Here is a 16,475-nt window from a genome sequence, read left to right as displayed (position 1 = left end):
CAGCACGTGTCCCAGGAAACTGTCGGACTAACCTGGTGGGAAAACAAAAGTGGAGCAACACAGGAATTAATGCATTTGTGCATATTTATGGAATTTTATTTCATGCATTTATTAAAAAACAGTAGGAAGAACGTATTGGTTGATAAAATAGTACGACTAACCAACTGCAGGTAGAGCTAATAAATGCATTGCAGATCCATTCTATATCGCTCAGACAGAAAGATTTCCTTTTAAATTGAAAAGCTCATATACTGTTCACTAAGGCATCAGTGCACAGGAACGTTCCTCAAATTAAATAACTGGTAACAAAGACATTAAACAAGTAAGTGACCATTTCCTCGCTGGGTGTTCCTGAAGTGTATGACCTCTAAATAACCACTTAATCAGTACATACCTTTAAATCCCTCCCTGCAGTCTTACCTCTGCCGCTGTTGCATCCCAGGCCGCTTGCGTTCCCTATTCTATCCATGCGGGCCCCGAAGCAGCCAGAGGCCCGTTTCCTGGCCCCCATCAACAGGTCCTGCAAACGGCTCCTCTGGCTCTGGCTCTGGCTGGTCCTACCGGGGCCCTCAGCCGGCGGGGCCGCTCTCTCCGAAGGAGCCAAGGATTCTTTGTTGTCCTCCTGCTCCGGGCTCCATCCCCGGCCGGCCTGGCCGCGCTCCGTCTCCTGGTTTGCCCCCTCGTAATCAGAGTACTCCTCCTGGGCTGCTTCGGCCAGACCCTCCTCAAAACGCTCCAGTAAAGACTGGTGTGAGAGGGTGGAGGTTTAAAGAGAAATCAAAAAGAGGTACAGTCTGTGCGATTGTTATAAATATAGATCTTAGTCTTCTGGTGAAATTGTGTTTGATAAATGCTGCTGGAACAAGAATAAAAGCTAAAAAAAAAGTTGTGTTAAAGTGTCAAATTTCAAACTAGATAAGTATAATGTTGTTTAATCCTGTTTAATTTTAGCTTGTCTGCTTCGGCAGCCTCAGAAGTCCTTTACCTGAGCTCCATCAATCAGTCCGTCTAGGTCGAGTATTATTTTTAAAAAATCTTTTATTCCATAAAGTGCATTCAAACCCTTTCCACCTGTGCACACTTTATCATGTTGCAGAAGTCTGGACGTTGGCCAGGACCAGTTGGAGACTTTTAGTCCTGGCTGACATGCAGTGTGTTAAAGTGTGGGCCCCTACACACACAGGTGGACTCCAGACAAGTTGTAGATACACTTCAAGGATAATTAATAAATAATATACTTTTATAAATGAGAGAAAAAAAAGAAAAAAAATAGTTTCTTTGGGTTCTTGCCTTGCAGCCCTCCTTCTCGCTTTCCACTGCCGTTTTACACGTTATCGTAGACCTTCTGACACAGATGTGTTGTTGACACAGGTCTGTTTGTTTGGCTGAAAATAGTCCTTAGCGTGCTATGCGAACAATTTTACATAGATTAACTACACTCGATTACCTATTGTGCTGCAGGGCTTTCAGAGAAACCTCGAAGTAAAATACTGAGAAACTACAGAGTCAAACAAATAAAATGTTCCAACTCCACTACCTCACTGCAACGTCTTATATCCTGGAGCAAAGCGGTCCTAACTTGTTTCTCATCTGTGGTCTTGGCTCAGTTGTCTCTCCCTACCTTTAACTACCCCCGTGTTCTTACCTTGAGCCGAGCCAGGTCACTGTTTGAAGACAGCGGTCCCACTACGTGGCTGCGAACCACAGTTTGATGACACAGCAGGGCCAACAGGACCCACAGGAATACAGTTCTCATTTTATCCTTCTGCTGCTACGATACTACAGCCTGCACTGCGGGATTTTATATACACGCCAACACACACACACACACAGATACTCACCATGCAACAGACAGACAGTGCCAGTGGCCCGTCGTTTTTTGTTGATCGCCTCAAGTGCATTCTGACACCTCCGAGTGATAAGGCCGCCGGTCAGATGTCTCTTTAAGTGGAGGCTGGTGGTGGTTGTGTGTGTGTGTTTACGGCAGGCGCGCTATAGGTGTCTATGCACCGCCGTGCCGGGCAGCCGGCAGTGGCATGACCTCAGGAGTCATCTCGGATCTGTGAGCTCAGACGTGGTGTGTATTGATAGGAATGTGGCTTTCACCACGCAGCAAATACTTAACACCGTCTGCAATCCTGAGCACGAAAAATACCATAGTAGGTTAACGCGGCTGCTGCCGGGTTACAAAGGGTCTGCGTGGTTTAAATTATTTTAAATGTCAGCAGTGTAAAAAAGAAAACATAGATGAAGAGATTTCTTTGTGTCTCCATCAATGGGTTATGTTTCAAAGTGTGTTTAGGGTGGGACATACTTTGGATAAGTGTCGAAATATTGCTGTAATCTTATAAGAATGAGTTGAGAAGATTGTTAGCAAACGTCTGGTTTGAATTGGGCACAGAGCTAAAGTAAGAAAATGTAAATTAAAAAGAAAGATTTAAGATGGTTAATCTTTTAAAGGCTAACGCTAACGCTAGCAGAGGAACTGTCCAAATCCTCTGGACAGCAGTCAGTTAACAATTTCACCAAACATCCTGTGGTAACAGAGAAAAGGAGGCTGAACTTTAACTATTTGATAAAGTTATTAGACCTTCAGCTGCAGTCTGCTTCAATCTAATAAAACACAGTGTGGAGTACTATTAAATGCTATTGATGGAGTTGAGGTGCTGCATGTTTGTATACAGGCTATACATATCTGCAGCTCACAGTATGTAGCACATGAGCTGTCTGTTCTCAGCGTACGTATTCAGGTCAAGAATATAGATTTCATTACTTTCCACTGTGTTTTAATTAGTGACGTCATCAGAGACTGGTCGGTGTCGACTTGACGTTAGAGTCGTTAGAGCACCATTCATTGGAAGAAGAGGACAGGGACAAACAGTCCTCCAGGTAACGCCAGGTAAGTATGTGGTAGTTAAAGGACTCTAGTCAAGTTTCTGATGGGTAACACCTACAGATGTTCCTATTTAAACCTCAACTCCCCACAAGTCCAGTTGCTTTTCTTTAATGTTTTTGAATGCTAACTATGACGTTTAATAAGTCTCATCCAAGGACTTTACAAGTTGCTGTTTTGCACTATATGAAGTTATTGCCGTCTGCTGACTTGTTACTGACACATAATAATGGATTAGCATTTAGCAAACTAAACTGTCCATAAATGTAGTTCCTGGAATAAATTCTTCTACGAGCCACAACATAATGACCACTGACAGGAGAAGTGAATAACATTAACCATCTTGTGACAATTCATTGTTCTCCTGGGAAACTTCTGGACCTGGCATTCATTGGTGTGGATGTAACTTAGACATGTAGCACCCACCTAGACCAGACCAGGCACCCCCACCCCATAGCAATGACACTCCTTGATGGCAGCAGCCATCCCCAGCAGGATGCAGCCTGACACAGACACACACACAAAAACACTTTAGGAACAACTTAAAAAAAAAACATGAAGAACAGCACAAGGTGTTGACCTGGCCTCCAAATTCACTAGATCCCAAACTGATCAAGTATCTGTGGGATGATCCACAGAGGCTCCTCCCCTCAAAGGCCCCTCACTCACTAACAACATTGTGTTGCCAGACAACAAAGGACACCCTCAGAAGGCCCATGTCCATTCTCTGGAAGGTGGTCAATAATCATAAAATATAATTAGCGGGAGGATATTTTTAAAACAGGACATATATTTAGGTTGTGCAGGAGAGACTGTGGGATGGTGGGAGATTTCACCCCTATACTATGGGACTGTCCTAAAACCGTGGATTATTGGAAAGGTGTTTAAAGGGAAATTGCTGTCTTCGACTTAAAGTAAGAGCCTAAGTTCTTTATAGCGGGTATATTTCCTGAAAAGCAGACAGAAAGATGTGCTGCTATTAATAGCAAGGAACAAGGTACATACACTACAATAGAGAAATATCCCAGCCAGATTACAACTAAAACTAAATAAAGTTCCAGCAAAAATAAAAGTATATGCACACTGAAGACCCAGGAGTAAAAGTTACCTCACCGAACAGGAATCTGTTTTATTTATGTCCATTAAAAGATGTGATGCACGTGTCGGCGAAGTAAACATCACGTTACGAGTTTAATTTGCAATTACATTTATTAAAACATCAACAACACTTACATCCATTCAAATAAATATCCATGTAAGGCACAAAACAATAAATAGAATAAATAGCATTTGAAATTAAAAATGTCTTTGGTTAGAGACGTCGCAGTTCCAGGTGGAGGAGGTAAGACTTCATCTTTACTTTGGATCTGGAAGAGAACCATGTCAACAAACAGTCGTTACTTAGAGAGCAAATTCACCAAACAGTCAGTCTGAATTTAAAAGTATGAACCTGAACACCACACCAGTTTGGTAACTTACAGGATCTGCCCACGGTGTTACAGCCCAGGGAGCTCATGGAGCCTATTCTGTCCATCCGTCGCCCGAAGCAGGCCGAGGATCTCCTGGACGAGTCGTTGCGGACGCTCTTCAGGTCCTTGGGTGAAAGAAATTCCCTGATGGCGGCCTCGTCGTCGGTTTCTGTCCGACGTCCGTCTGCCGCTGACGACCACCTGGGGATCTGGTGCTCCTCGTCCTGGCGGTCCAGATCCTCCTTTTCAGCAGCCGCCACCTGGTCGACCGCGGTCTGGTCTGAAACTGACTGCTCCAGCCTCTGAAGGAGCTCCTGCAGCATCCACAAAGATCAGAAAATTGAGCATTTAATCGTTCTGTTGAGGATGCACCATTCAAAAACCATTTTCAGAAGTAAATTAATTTCTTAGAACTAGCATTTATGGTACCCAAACACTTTCTTATGATTCCCTACAGCACATATCACACTGTCTCTTGCAGCCAAAGAACCAAAGTGTCAGTATTTGCACTCACCTTTAAGATGTCCATGTTAGAGTCCACCAATCCAGTGCTGATGGGATATGTGACGGACAGCTGCAGGTTTAAGATGAAGAGGAGCCCACAGATCTGAATGGAACACAGATGCATGTCTGCTTTACGAGTTTATGTCGGTCTGAGGATGGATTTATGGATGGGTGCTCGCTTCGCTTCTTTGTTTGGTAGCTGTCGGATGCTGGAGCACACAGCGGCACCCTCTGCTCTTTTATACTTAATCTGGACACACGTAGGTATGCCAGGAATTGGACTGGCATTCCTGACACTTGATTCTGATGACAGGCGCCGCTGGAAACTGCTCCTTTTAAAGAATTGTCTGTTAGATAAGGGACATTCGGATGACATAGCTGCTAGCTTCCATACTCTACTTTGTTTTAGACACATATTCCGGCACCTCTCTGCGCCGGTGTCACAGAGCTACAGGAAGCGGGTGAACCAGCGTGACGGTGTTACTAAATCGAGGAGCAGACGTGATGGTTGTGGGGTCGCTGCTGATTGCTGGTCGGAGAAATCGGGCTTCAGTGGGAGGAAATGAATTTGGGGTGGTGCACGGCAGACCTTTGACCTACAAGCATGGTGTCAATATTTGTACTATATACACCGATCAGCCACAACATAATGACCACTGACAGGAGAAGTAAATAACATTGACCATCTTGTGACCATTCATTGTTCTGCTGGAAAACATTTGGACCTGGCATTCATTCATGTGGATGTTACTTAGACATGTAGCACCCACCTAGACCAGACCAGACCAGGCACCCCCACCCCATAGCAATGACACTCCTTGATGGCAGCAGACATCCCCAGCAGGATGCAGCCTGACACAGACACACACACAAAAACACTTTAGGAACAACTAAAAAAAACATGAAGAACAGCACAAGGTGTTGACCTGGCCTCCAAATTCACTAGATCCCAAACTGATCAAGTATCTGTGGGATGATCCACAGAGGCCCCTCCCTTCAAAGGCCCCCCCATTAACAACATTCTGTTGCCAGACACCACAGGACACCCTCAGAAGGCCCATGTCCATTCTCTGATGAGTCACAACTGTTTTGGAGGCAACAAGGGAGACCTACACAATATTAGGAAGGTGGTCATAATGTTCATTCATTCATCTTCTGTAGCCGCTTGTCCTGTGAAGGGTCGTGGGGGGTGCTGGAGTCTATCCCAGCTGTCATTGCACACATGCACACCTAGGGCCAATTTAGAATCACCAATGAACCTAACCAGCATGTCTTTGGACGGTGGGAGGAAGCTGGAGTACCTGGAGAGAACCCACGCAGACACAGGGAGAACATGCAAACTCCACACAGAAAGGAACCAGTCGGACAATGGATTAGAACCCAGAACCTTCTTGCTGTGAGGCATCAGCGCTAACCACCACAACACTGTGCCGCCCGGTCATAATGTTATGCTAGGCAAACATTGTAAAAGATGAGGAGGACAACTCAAGAGAACATGAAGAACAGCGCAAGGTGTTGACCTGGTCTCCAAATTCATTAGCCCCCCCCCCCAAAAAAAAACTACCCATAATTCAACAGGAAATCAAACGTCATTTATTTTCTGAAGTTAACAAAGATTTTTATTTATCTTTTTAAACTAGCACACTTAACCAGCCCTTAAAAATCAGAAAATGTTATTAAATTTAAATGAATAAATCTTTATCTGAACAACTTTGATAAAATGATCTTAATACAGATGCACTAATACATCCCAACAAATGAAGTAACATCAACATGAAAATTACTCGTGCATTTGACAATAAAATGTCAACAACTAATATATTTCAGAAGACAAAACTGAAACTAAACCGATGTGAAGCAGGTGATTAGATATATATATATATATATGCATCCTCTAGATCCGTGCATGGATTCATCACGTTGCGGTTCAATCACCCAGTATGAGCTAAAGTGCCCCCGAGCAAGACACTAAACCCCGAGTCGCTTCCGGTGCTCGATGTGTGTGAGCGACGGGGCGGATGAGTCACTGCTTTTCTCTGCTTCTCTGATCAGATGACTCTCCAGCTTGTCCATTCAGATTTAGATTCTGATTTTCTCTGCTGTCGCTTCGGTGGATGCTCCACGGCCCCTCTCCTCCACCACGTTCACCTCCACGTCTGGGGTCGAGTTCATCCGTCTGGACTCCTCAGATCTCCAGCATCCTCTTCTTCCCATCATCACCACCAGCACCGGCGTCTAGACCCCGGGGGTTTCTTATACTAAGCGTGGCTTTACATTCTTAACTTCAAATCTACTGCCGTCATGATCGGGTTTATTCTTTTGCACATATCATTAAATAAAAGCTCTGCATTTTGCACTGATTGGCATTTGAAGCATTTTATATTACATGACCTGGATGACAGAGAACCTTCACAGACGTGCCAGAGCATAAAATATTCTATAATGCAATAAAATGAAATGAACCGATGGTGTCATATCCCTCTGTGTATATGCAGCTGATATCAGCAAGAAAGTTTGAATGAAACCCCAGACGCAGCCGTTGTGCAAAATAACTCTTTTACTACAATACAGTCCATTACAAGGCAACTCAACGTTATCCAAGAAGAAAATAATAAATACGTTTAGAATAACTTAATATTTAACAGCTTCATATATGAAAACAGAACCACAGACGGGAGAGACGGGAGGGAAGCCGAGAGCTGAGAGAGGAGCCCCCCAACACCACCACCACCCCGGGGGGGTCAGCTGTGGTCACACCGATGGAGTCATCACACGGATGGAATCAGGTCTGGAGCTGTGGACGAGACAAAGACATCTGATGATTACACAAGGTTCAGAGGAAGACTTAGACGCTGGAGTAAAGGTCCAGTCAGAGGATGAGTGATCTGGTATCAGCTAGTTTGGTCTGGTTCTACTTTTATACGTTAAGAAAAACAATAATCTACTTGTTTATAGATTCATTTCTGCACTGGTGTGTCTGATGGAGGACGTCTAATCTGATAGAGAGAGAGAAAGAAGGGGGGGGGGAGAAAAGAGAGAGAGAGAGAAAAGAAAGAGAGGGAGAGGGGGTGGAGAGAGGTGGGGAGAGAGAAAGAGAGATATAATGATAGAGAGAGAGAAAAATGAGAAATGATATAGAAGAGAGAAAGAGACACGAAAGAGAGAGCGAGAGAGATAAAACAGAGATATATTTAAATATAAAAAAGAGAGAGTGAAAGGAGAGAAAGAGATAAAAGAGAGAGAGAAGAGATAGATAGATAGAAAATAAAGAAAAAGAGAGATAGATATAAAAGAAAGGAGAGAAAGAGATAAGAGAGAAAAGAGAGATAGATAGAAAAGAGATAGAGAAAAGGAGATAAAAGATAGATAGATAGATAGATATAAAAGATAGAGACAAAAGAGAGAGAAAAAGAGAGATAGATATAAAAGAGAGATATAAAAGAGAAAATGTGACAGAAGAGAGAGAAAAGATAGATAGACAGAAAAGAGAGAGACAAAAATGAGAAAGAGGTGAAGAGAAAGAGATAAAAGAGAGCGAGATAGATTGAATTGATCATAATCTCATGTTCACATCTACATCTAACACCCTCCATGTACTTTAATATCAGTTCACGTTTTACACTAACACACTAACACACACATTTAAGAAAAGAAACACAGAAAACTACAGATCAGGTTCTCTGTAGCCGTCCTACCTTCAGCACCCCAGCCCGCTGAAGGAGCCGATCCTCCCTAACCGGACCCCGAAGCAGCTCCTCATTCCGCCCTTCTTGTAGCGGCTCCACGAGCGCTTGCTGGTCCTCGTCAGCTCCTTGAGGAGCCGCTCCAGGATGCTGGGCTTGTCCTCCAGGGCCGAGTTCCTGGGGTCGGACAAGTCCCACGGCAGCTCCTCTGGATCCTCGAACACCGACTCCGTGTCCGGGACCGCCGCCTCCTTCCTCTCTTTCCTCTCCACCTCCATCTCCTCCTCCGGGGAGGAGAAGGGCAACGCGAGGATCTCCTCTTCTAGAAGATGCTTCAGAGTCTGTGTGGGAAAACAGAAAGATAGACAGATAGATATATAAAACACATAGATAGATAGATAGATAGATAGATAGATAGATAGATAGATAGATAGATAGGTACCTGCAGGTCAGAAACAGGGCTGCCTCTTGCAACATTAAGCAACACCAACCAGAGGCATAAAGAGCAGACTGGGATGTTTGGGCTCATTTTCTTCCTCTGCTCTGCGTAAAGACCGTCTGGCTCACTCGGTGCGTCCCTCTTCCTCTGGCTCTCAGTGAACAGGTGCCTCTTTTATAGGCGACCTGATTCCGTCACAGGCCTGGGAAAATTAAGGAGGTGTGACTAATGCTCCTGAGTGGGAGGACAGCCTTAACGTGACCGTGGCTGGTGTTCAAACCGCCGCAGACGTTGACTGAAGACTCCAGTCTGTGAGGGTCACAGACCTGCCGCCTCATCATTATGCACCGTGTCGTCCTCAGGGCCCCCGGGCCGGTCCTGTGTGGTGCCTCGCTCCACCTCTAGTCACTTCCTGCTGACTGGCTTCTTCTTTAACCTTCCTTCTGGTGCCATTTTTAAATTGGTCTTCTTTGTCGGAAAGAGGTAGAACATATGAAGTTCACTCTGCATGATTCAGAACAGAACAGAACATAGTCTATAGCAGGGTAGTCAAACATATGGCTCGTGGGCCAAATCCGGCCCCCCAGAGGGTCTGATCTGGCCCTTAGCATGAATATGATTTAAACTGTGGTTTTTCACTAAAACTAACTGCTGTTCCTGATTGGTCCACTTCTTTAGTGACAGCTGACAACAACACGCAGAGATTTCATTTATTTTTCTTGAGAAATATCAGGTCGTTCATAAAATTGTTCGAGAGAGGCGGGGTCCACCCTGGACAGGTCTCCAGTCTATCTCAGGGCTAACACAGGAAGACAGACAACCATTCACACTCACATCTACGGCCAATTTAGAATCACCAATGAACCTAACCAGCATGTCTTTGGACGGTGGGAGGAAGCTGGAGAATCTGGAGAGAACCCATCCAGGGGGGGACAGTGGTGTAGCGGTTAGCTAGAAGGTTCTTCTTGCTGTGAAGCATCAGTGCTAACCGCCACGCCACTTGTTCTTCTTTGCACTAAAACAAAGGGAACCATTAAGAGTGGTCCTTATTTATAGGTTATTATGCTGTTATGTTACTGGTCTGGCCCGCTTGAGATCAAACTGGGGTCTATGTGACCCTAAGTTTGACACCCAAACAAGGAGTGCTCCACGTTGTTCTCAAAAGAGTCGCGATACATTCGGAAAACTCCTCCTCAGTTTGGATTTTTGAACACGCGCGCCTCAAAGCACTGTACTCTTTGATGGCTCTGCACCAACAGAACACACAGCAGTGTTTAATTAGTTGTTTTTTGTCAAACTGGACTTACTCCCGAGCGGCGTCGCGCTAACGATCAGCAGACGCAGCCCTCAGTTCCAAGCGCTGCCGGTGGTGCTGAAGAGACAGCTCTGACACTCAGACCACTGCTCCCAGATGGAGCTGTCTGTTCAGCACCATGATGATAAAACATTGCAGAGTATCCTTTACCACTTCTGGTCACTGCAGACGCAGTTTAAAGCAGCGGTGGGACGTCTCACACGTTCCTCTCACAGTCCTAACTACAATAAGCATTAGCCCTGATGTTTAGCATCTGTCCCTCACTTACGTCTGTCTTTAGGAGTCGTTTTAACTTGGCTTCTTTGAACAAAATGAGTCGAATGAATAAACTACTGACAGTTTATTCAACGCATTTAATTCTCAAAGAAACTGAATTTGCATGTTAGCAGGAAATTTGCAATGAGGACGAATCCCGTTTCTTTCTTTGCATCATTGCATTACTACGCTTTGTTCATGGTTCTTTATGTAAGCAATACGTAGTACGGTGTTTGTGTCTGAATAAATGTCCTTCATCGAATCCATATCACCTTTATGTACATGCACAGCAAAATATCTCATCATCTCTCTTTGAATGACTTGTTCGAGAGCCATGACCTCAAATACCTGCTTTAGTTAAATGGAGCAGCTGAAGACGATTAAAATACGTTAACTGTTCAGTCAGCTGCAAAAGCGACGATTCTGGGAAACCCTCATACTCTCCTTCTGAGAATAAAACCGGGCTTCCCATTCTCAGAGAATTCAACCTACGCTACGCTGCACTACCGCAATAACTTCCCTTTCTTCAGGACGGCCGCTGTTTTCTCTAGTTTGCTATTGGTGTGTTATGTGCAGCGCTCTGGAGGATGATGAGGGACCAAGTGACTGGACAGAATAACACAACCGGTCAGAATCAGAATCAGGTGACTTTAATTCTCCTTGCACACGGGCCAAGGAGAATTAAAGTCACCTCCTCTGTGGTTTTGTTCATTCATTCATTCATTCATTCATCTTCTGTAACCACTTGTCCTGTGAAGGATCGCGGGGGGACCTGGAGCCTATCCCAGCTGTCATCGGGCGAGGTCTCCAGTCTATCACAGGGCCTGTGGTTTTGTATAAAAGCAAATTGAAGAACAAAAGTGTAAAACAACACTATGAAAAATGAACACAGGTGCAGATAAGAGAAACACAGAATATATAGAGATATATATATCAATCAGCCACAACATTCAAACCAATGACAGGAGAGGTGGATAACATTTAAACCATCTTGTGACAACTCAGTGTTCTGCTGGGAAACTTTTGGACCTGGCATTCATTCATGTGGATGTTACTTAGACATGTAGCACCCACCTAGATCAGACCAGGCACCCCCACCCCATAGCAATGACACTCCTTGATGGCAGCAGGATGCAGCCTGACACAGACAAACACACAAAAATGCTTTAGGAACAACTCAATAAAACATGAAGAACAGCACAAGGTGTTGACCTGGCCTCCAAATTCCCTAGATCAAAAACTGATCCAGTGTCTGTGGGATGATCCACAGAGGCCCCTCCCCTCAAAGACCCCCCCCACTAACAACATCCTTTTGCCAGACACTACGGGACACCCTCAGAAGGCCCATGTCCATTTTTTGATGAGTCACAAGGGAGACGTACACAATATCATGAAGGCGGTCATGATGTTATGCCTGATCTCTGTATGTGTTTTTATGGGCACGGTACCAGTGTTAAGTAATGATGAGATTGCACATTTGAAATTGCACAGTCCAGAGTCTTCAGCATTTAGCTCGCTTATTGTTTTTGGATAGAAACTGTGTTGATTAACTCCAGTGGAGGTAGAGTTTCATGTGGACTCTGCTCCATTAGCATGTCAGCTAGTTGTCTCCTCTTCCCTCGCCACCAATGCTACAGACCCAGACCAGGTGACTTGCTGCCAGGGCACAAATACACAATACGCAATTCGGCAGTTCAGTACAGGGGCTCCTGAACACGTCCACTGTCCAGCTCTCAGAGGAGCTGTACAGCTGTTAACAGCTCCAGACTTGGCACGGTGGACATGATAGCCCTCTCCAGTCATTATTGCAACAGGGCGCCCACGTCATTCTGCCTCCAAGTGTCCCATTATGCAGCCAGCATAATAAGCCTGGTTACACACATGTGCACGCATGTGTGACTCATGAGTGTGTGTGTACAACCACCTTTATGAAAGAGGACATTTTGGGCGGCCCTCAAACTTTACATATGTCTTCAGAGACATGACATATGATATACAGACTGTATGTCCTATATAAATAAAGTGGATTGGATTGGATTGGATGACATTAAGTCCTGGTTTTAGGGTTTAGATTAGAGTCCTCATAAAGAAGAACATAAAAGCATCATTTGTGTTACCCAGTAGGGGTTCAGATATTTTAAAGTCGACTAATATGTGGTGAAAGTCGAGTCGGCGTCGACTAGTCGATGACGTCACACATAAAACACAGTAGCCTAAGTAGGCATCGACAACAGTACTTCACAGCGCGTCAGATAGGATAAAAAATTGCGGTATATCTCCTAATGCTTTTCCGCGTATAGCAACTAAAAGTATAATAACTAATGAAATTCACTATCAAATAGTTGATGTGCAGCCTCCTTCTCTCTGTTACCACAGGTGAAGTTGTTAATTGACACACACTTGATGAACCGCTGCTAGTTTGCTGCAACGACCCACTGGGCTCCTCACCTGTCTTCTCGGAGGCGTCCATGTTGTTATTGTCACGTGATCAGCGCGACTTGTCGACTTCCGGCTTAAAGCGTCACGGTATAGCAGTAATGAACACAGTTCCCTTTTACCCAGACATAAAACTCGACTGCCGTCCTTCCCTGGCGATTAAAAGCAATATAAAGAAACTAGTTACGAAATGTTTAAACATGTGTAATTGTCCTCAGAGTGGACACAAGCAAGTGCTCACCAATCTCCAGAGAGGTACAAGAGGTAAATGATGGGCAATTGTCCCTGGGCCCCTTGAAGCTGAGGATTGTGCGGAGGTGGAAGTTGCAGCAAACTGATATTTCCCCAGAGAAATAAATCTTTTTTTTTTAAATTATTCTAAACATTTAAAATGGAACACGGCGCATGACATTGTACTTAATTTTTAACAGTAGTTGGCGCTAGCGTTTTGAACGCCGCAGCTTCTCCACAAAACAAAAATCTATCTTGCCACAGGTGAACAAAAGTGACAGAACCAAGGAAACGCAAGATATGTAAGTGAGTGCAGAACATTTCAGATACGGTGGGAAAATTAACATTTCTTCACAGAAAACGGGTTTGATTGATATGAAATCAAACGACGCCATGAAACCAAACGTCAGACTTACGCTGGAGCCCAAAGAATGCAGAAAGTTAAGCTAATAGCAGCTAGCCTGAAGCTCTACAGCAGTTTTATTCTATCGTAACGCAGTAAAATGTCACAGTAGACAGTTCCTAGGTCCTCAACTCTTAGCCCGACATGGGAGGATTATTGCGCCTGGGGGAAAAAAAGGCAGGAATTCAACAACGTTAATGTGTCTAGAAACACAATTGAAGACTTGTGATGAGAGATTCCAGAGACGCCGCATAGCTGTTCATTTTTTATCTGGAAGTCAACGATAACTTACTTTGCGTTACAGAAAATCAGATTAAGGACCAGAATCTCAACCCCCAAACTTCCTCCTGTCCTGCTGTAATGATAATCGATAATGATGATATGCCTCACCTCAGTGGCCCAGCTCTTCACATATTTTTCCGTATGTGGCATCTGTTTTTAGGATTTGCTCTGAAATTAGCATCTTGGAACTTAACATGGATTAAAAATAAGCACCTGTTCATAATTTGTCATTCATGATTATGATGTAACATCCCTTCATACAATCAAATCAGTCAATAATGACAGCTAGAAACATCACCTGAGGCCAACACGTGATGCTAACATGCTAATAGCCACACCAAACATGGCAACAGCTCTGTCACAGTTACACTTTCTGACTTTCCGTTTAACACGGCGTCCATCGCCATGTGGTGTAAGCAGAGAATGTGGCACCTGATAAAGTATGGGACGGGGGGACAGTCCGGATGCTCATTTAAGCCATTCAGTCTGGAGTGTTCCCGCAATTCCTCCCTTCGACTGATTATCTTATCTCCAACACACTGCTGGAAGAGTCCTCAGCTGTCTGCCCTTAGCGGGCCGCTGGAGAACAACGTCCTTCTCCAAGTTTACCTTTCACCCATCCACAGCGTCATATGGGTGACTCATTAGGTGTCGGTGACTGACGCTTTTGACCTGAGGAATCATTTCACAGTGTGCCAGTGGGATATATTCAAGGCACTCATTTTAAGAATTTATTTTATACACGTAGCCCAGGTCACAGCTCTTTGAGCAAACAGATGAAAAGAGAAGTTCCTTGAAACGTTCACAAAGACATTTGACCCAATAATTTGACCGGATAAGGAATAAATTGCCTATTAATAGATCTCTATTTTTCTTTTTTCCGACCTTCCTCCAAACCACAGCTTACTCATTACAGGTAATCATTGACAACCTTTTCCAAAAATACCTGTGAAAACATGCCTCTGTAGACACTTAGGCCCATCCGGGTGACTTGTTAACTTGTGGGTAGAGATTAAATGTTTGAGACATTACATGCTTCGGGTTATTTCTGGCTTAGAGAATCACCACCACTGCTTGAGGTGAGGTATTATAACACAGTGAAACTAGAGCATTTGGCCCTCAGAGATCAACACGCCACAAGTTAAAAAAACAAAACACACAAAATAAAAAACACGAATATGCAGCCAAGTATAACAGCAATATCAAATATAGAAATCACTTTGAGATGAAAGCTCCACCTGAGTGTAAAAACAAATTAGTCATACAAAGTAAGTTGCATATTCATTATCAAAATTGAAACAACAAATTTTCACACCAAATGTTTGACTCTGAGGGTCCTTGGCTCTGGGTACTATAAGAGATATTGAGACTGATTTGATTATTACTGACACTACATGGATAAAATTGAACGTTGGCCCACCGTTTGGAGCTATAACAGCTTCAACTCTTCTGGGAAGGGTTTATGGGAATTTTTGACCATTCTTCCAGAAACGCATTTGTGAGGTCAGACACTGATGTTGGACAAGAAGGCCTGACTCACATTCTTCGCTGTAATTCATCCCAAAGTTTTCTACCGGGTTGAGGTCAGGACTCCTGAGGTGCAGGCCAGTCAAGTTCTTCCACACCAAACTTGCTCATCCAAGTCTTTATGGACCTTTTTTTGTGCACTGGTGATGGAACAGGAAAGTAACAGGATCCCAAAATCTCTTGGTATGCTGAAGCATTCAGGGTTCCTTTCACTGGAACTAAGGGTCCAAGCCCATCTCCTGAAAAACAACCCCACACCATAATCCCCCCTCCACCAAACTTCACTCTTGTCACAATGCAGTCAGACAAGTACCGTTCTCCTGGCAACCACCAAGCCCAGATTCGTCCATCAGATTGCCAGGTGGAGAAGCGTGATTTGTCACTCCAGAGAACACGTCTCCACTGCTCTAGAGTCCAGTGGCAGCGTGCTTTACACCACTGCATCCAAAGCTTTGCATTGCACTTGGTGTTGTATGGCTTGGATGCAGCTGCTCAGCCATGGAAACCCATTCCATGAAGCTCTCTACGCACTGTTCTTGAGCTAATCTGAAGGCCACATGAAGTTTGGAGGTCTGTAGCAACTGATGATTGTAGAAGCAGTCTGCATAGGTGCTGGATTTTATACACTTGTGGTCATGGAAGTGATTGGAACACCTGAATTCATTTATTTAGATGGGTGAGTGAATACTTTGGGCACTATAGTGTATAATGGAACATGGTGCCACATATGGAACTTGAATGTATTGTACTATTTAGTCCACAAAACAAGATTAATCAAAGAAGACGTTTGCCACAGGAGATCCAAAATGGCAAAACCAAAGAAACACAAGAAACAGAAAACTGTTGCTGTGATGAAAGACACTATGAAACCAAAAGTAAGACGTACACTGATGCAAAACGAGCAGAAAGTTTATTTAAACAGCAGCTGGTCTGAAGCTCTGCAGCTGTTTTCTTTTTCCTTGCTAACAAAACAAAACACAGTAGCCGAACTCATTGCCTGACACGAGACGCCTTTGTTAGATGGTGACTTCATAAAAG

General features: G+C 44.1%; 3 protein-coding genes across 4 annotated transcripts; all 3 read right to left on the bottom strand.

Annotated features, from left to right (window-relative positions):
* Positions 1 to 27: 27 nt before the first annotated feature.
* On the bottom strand, positions 28 to 1,805 carry nppa (natriuretic peptide A; the record flags this gene model as incomplete). Its single annotated transcript, XM_084554362.1, has 3 exons — positions 1,646 to 1,805; positions 421 to 745; positions 28 to 32 (listed from the first exon to the last, which is right to left on the bottom strand). Exons 1-3 carry the CDS (start codon positions 1,754 to 1,756, stop codon positions 28 to 30), a joined length of 441 nt encoding a protein of 146 aa, XP_084410488.1. The 5' UTR covers positions 1,757 to 1,805.
* Positions 1,806 to 4,249: 2,444 nt separating this feature from the next.
* nppb (natriuretic peptide B) lies at positions 4,250 to 4,990 on the bottom strand (the record flags this gene model as incomplete). The annotated part of the gene is made up of 3 exons (XM_084554361.1): positions 4,250 to 4,260; positions 4,373 to 4,676; positions 4,877 to 4,990. 3 exons carry the CDS (start codon positions 4,988 to 4,990, stop codon positions 4,250 to 4,252), a joined length of 429 nt encoding a protein of 142 aa, XP_084410487.1.
* Positions 4,991 to 7,579: 2,589 nt separating this feature from the next.
* On the bottom strand, positions 7,580 to 10,443 carry nppal (natriuretic peptide A-like). Of its 2 annotated transcripts, XM_084552613.1 has the most exons (3): positions 8,992 to 10,443; positions 8,562 to 8,890; positions 7,580 to 7,660 (listed from the first exon to the last, which is right to left on the bottom strand). In XM_084552613.1, the coding sequence occupies exons 1-2, from the start codon at positions 9,076 to 9,078 to the stop codon at positions 8,564 to 8,566; spliced, it is 414 nt and encodes a 137-aa protein (XP_084408739.1). In that variant the 5' UTR covers positions 9,079 to 10,443; the 3' UTR covers positions 7,580 to 7,660; positions 8,562 to 8,563. The 2 variants fall into 2 exon arrangements, with proteins under 2 accessions (XP_084408739.1, XP_084408740.1); XM_084552614.1 differs by lacking the exon at positions 7,580 to 7,660 and having other exon boundaries at positions 8,543 to 8,890.
* Between the last annotated feature and the right edge of the window lie 6,032 nt (positions 10,444 to 16,475).

This window comes from Chelon labrosus, assembly GCF_963514085.1.
Source record: "Chelon labrosus genome assembly, chromosome: 10".
Lineage (NCBI taxonomy): Eukaryota > Metazoa > Chordata > Actinopteri > Mugiliformes > Mugilidae > Chelon > Chelon labrosus.
This window is presented reverse-complemented; position numbering and strand designations above follow the sequence as displayed.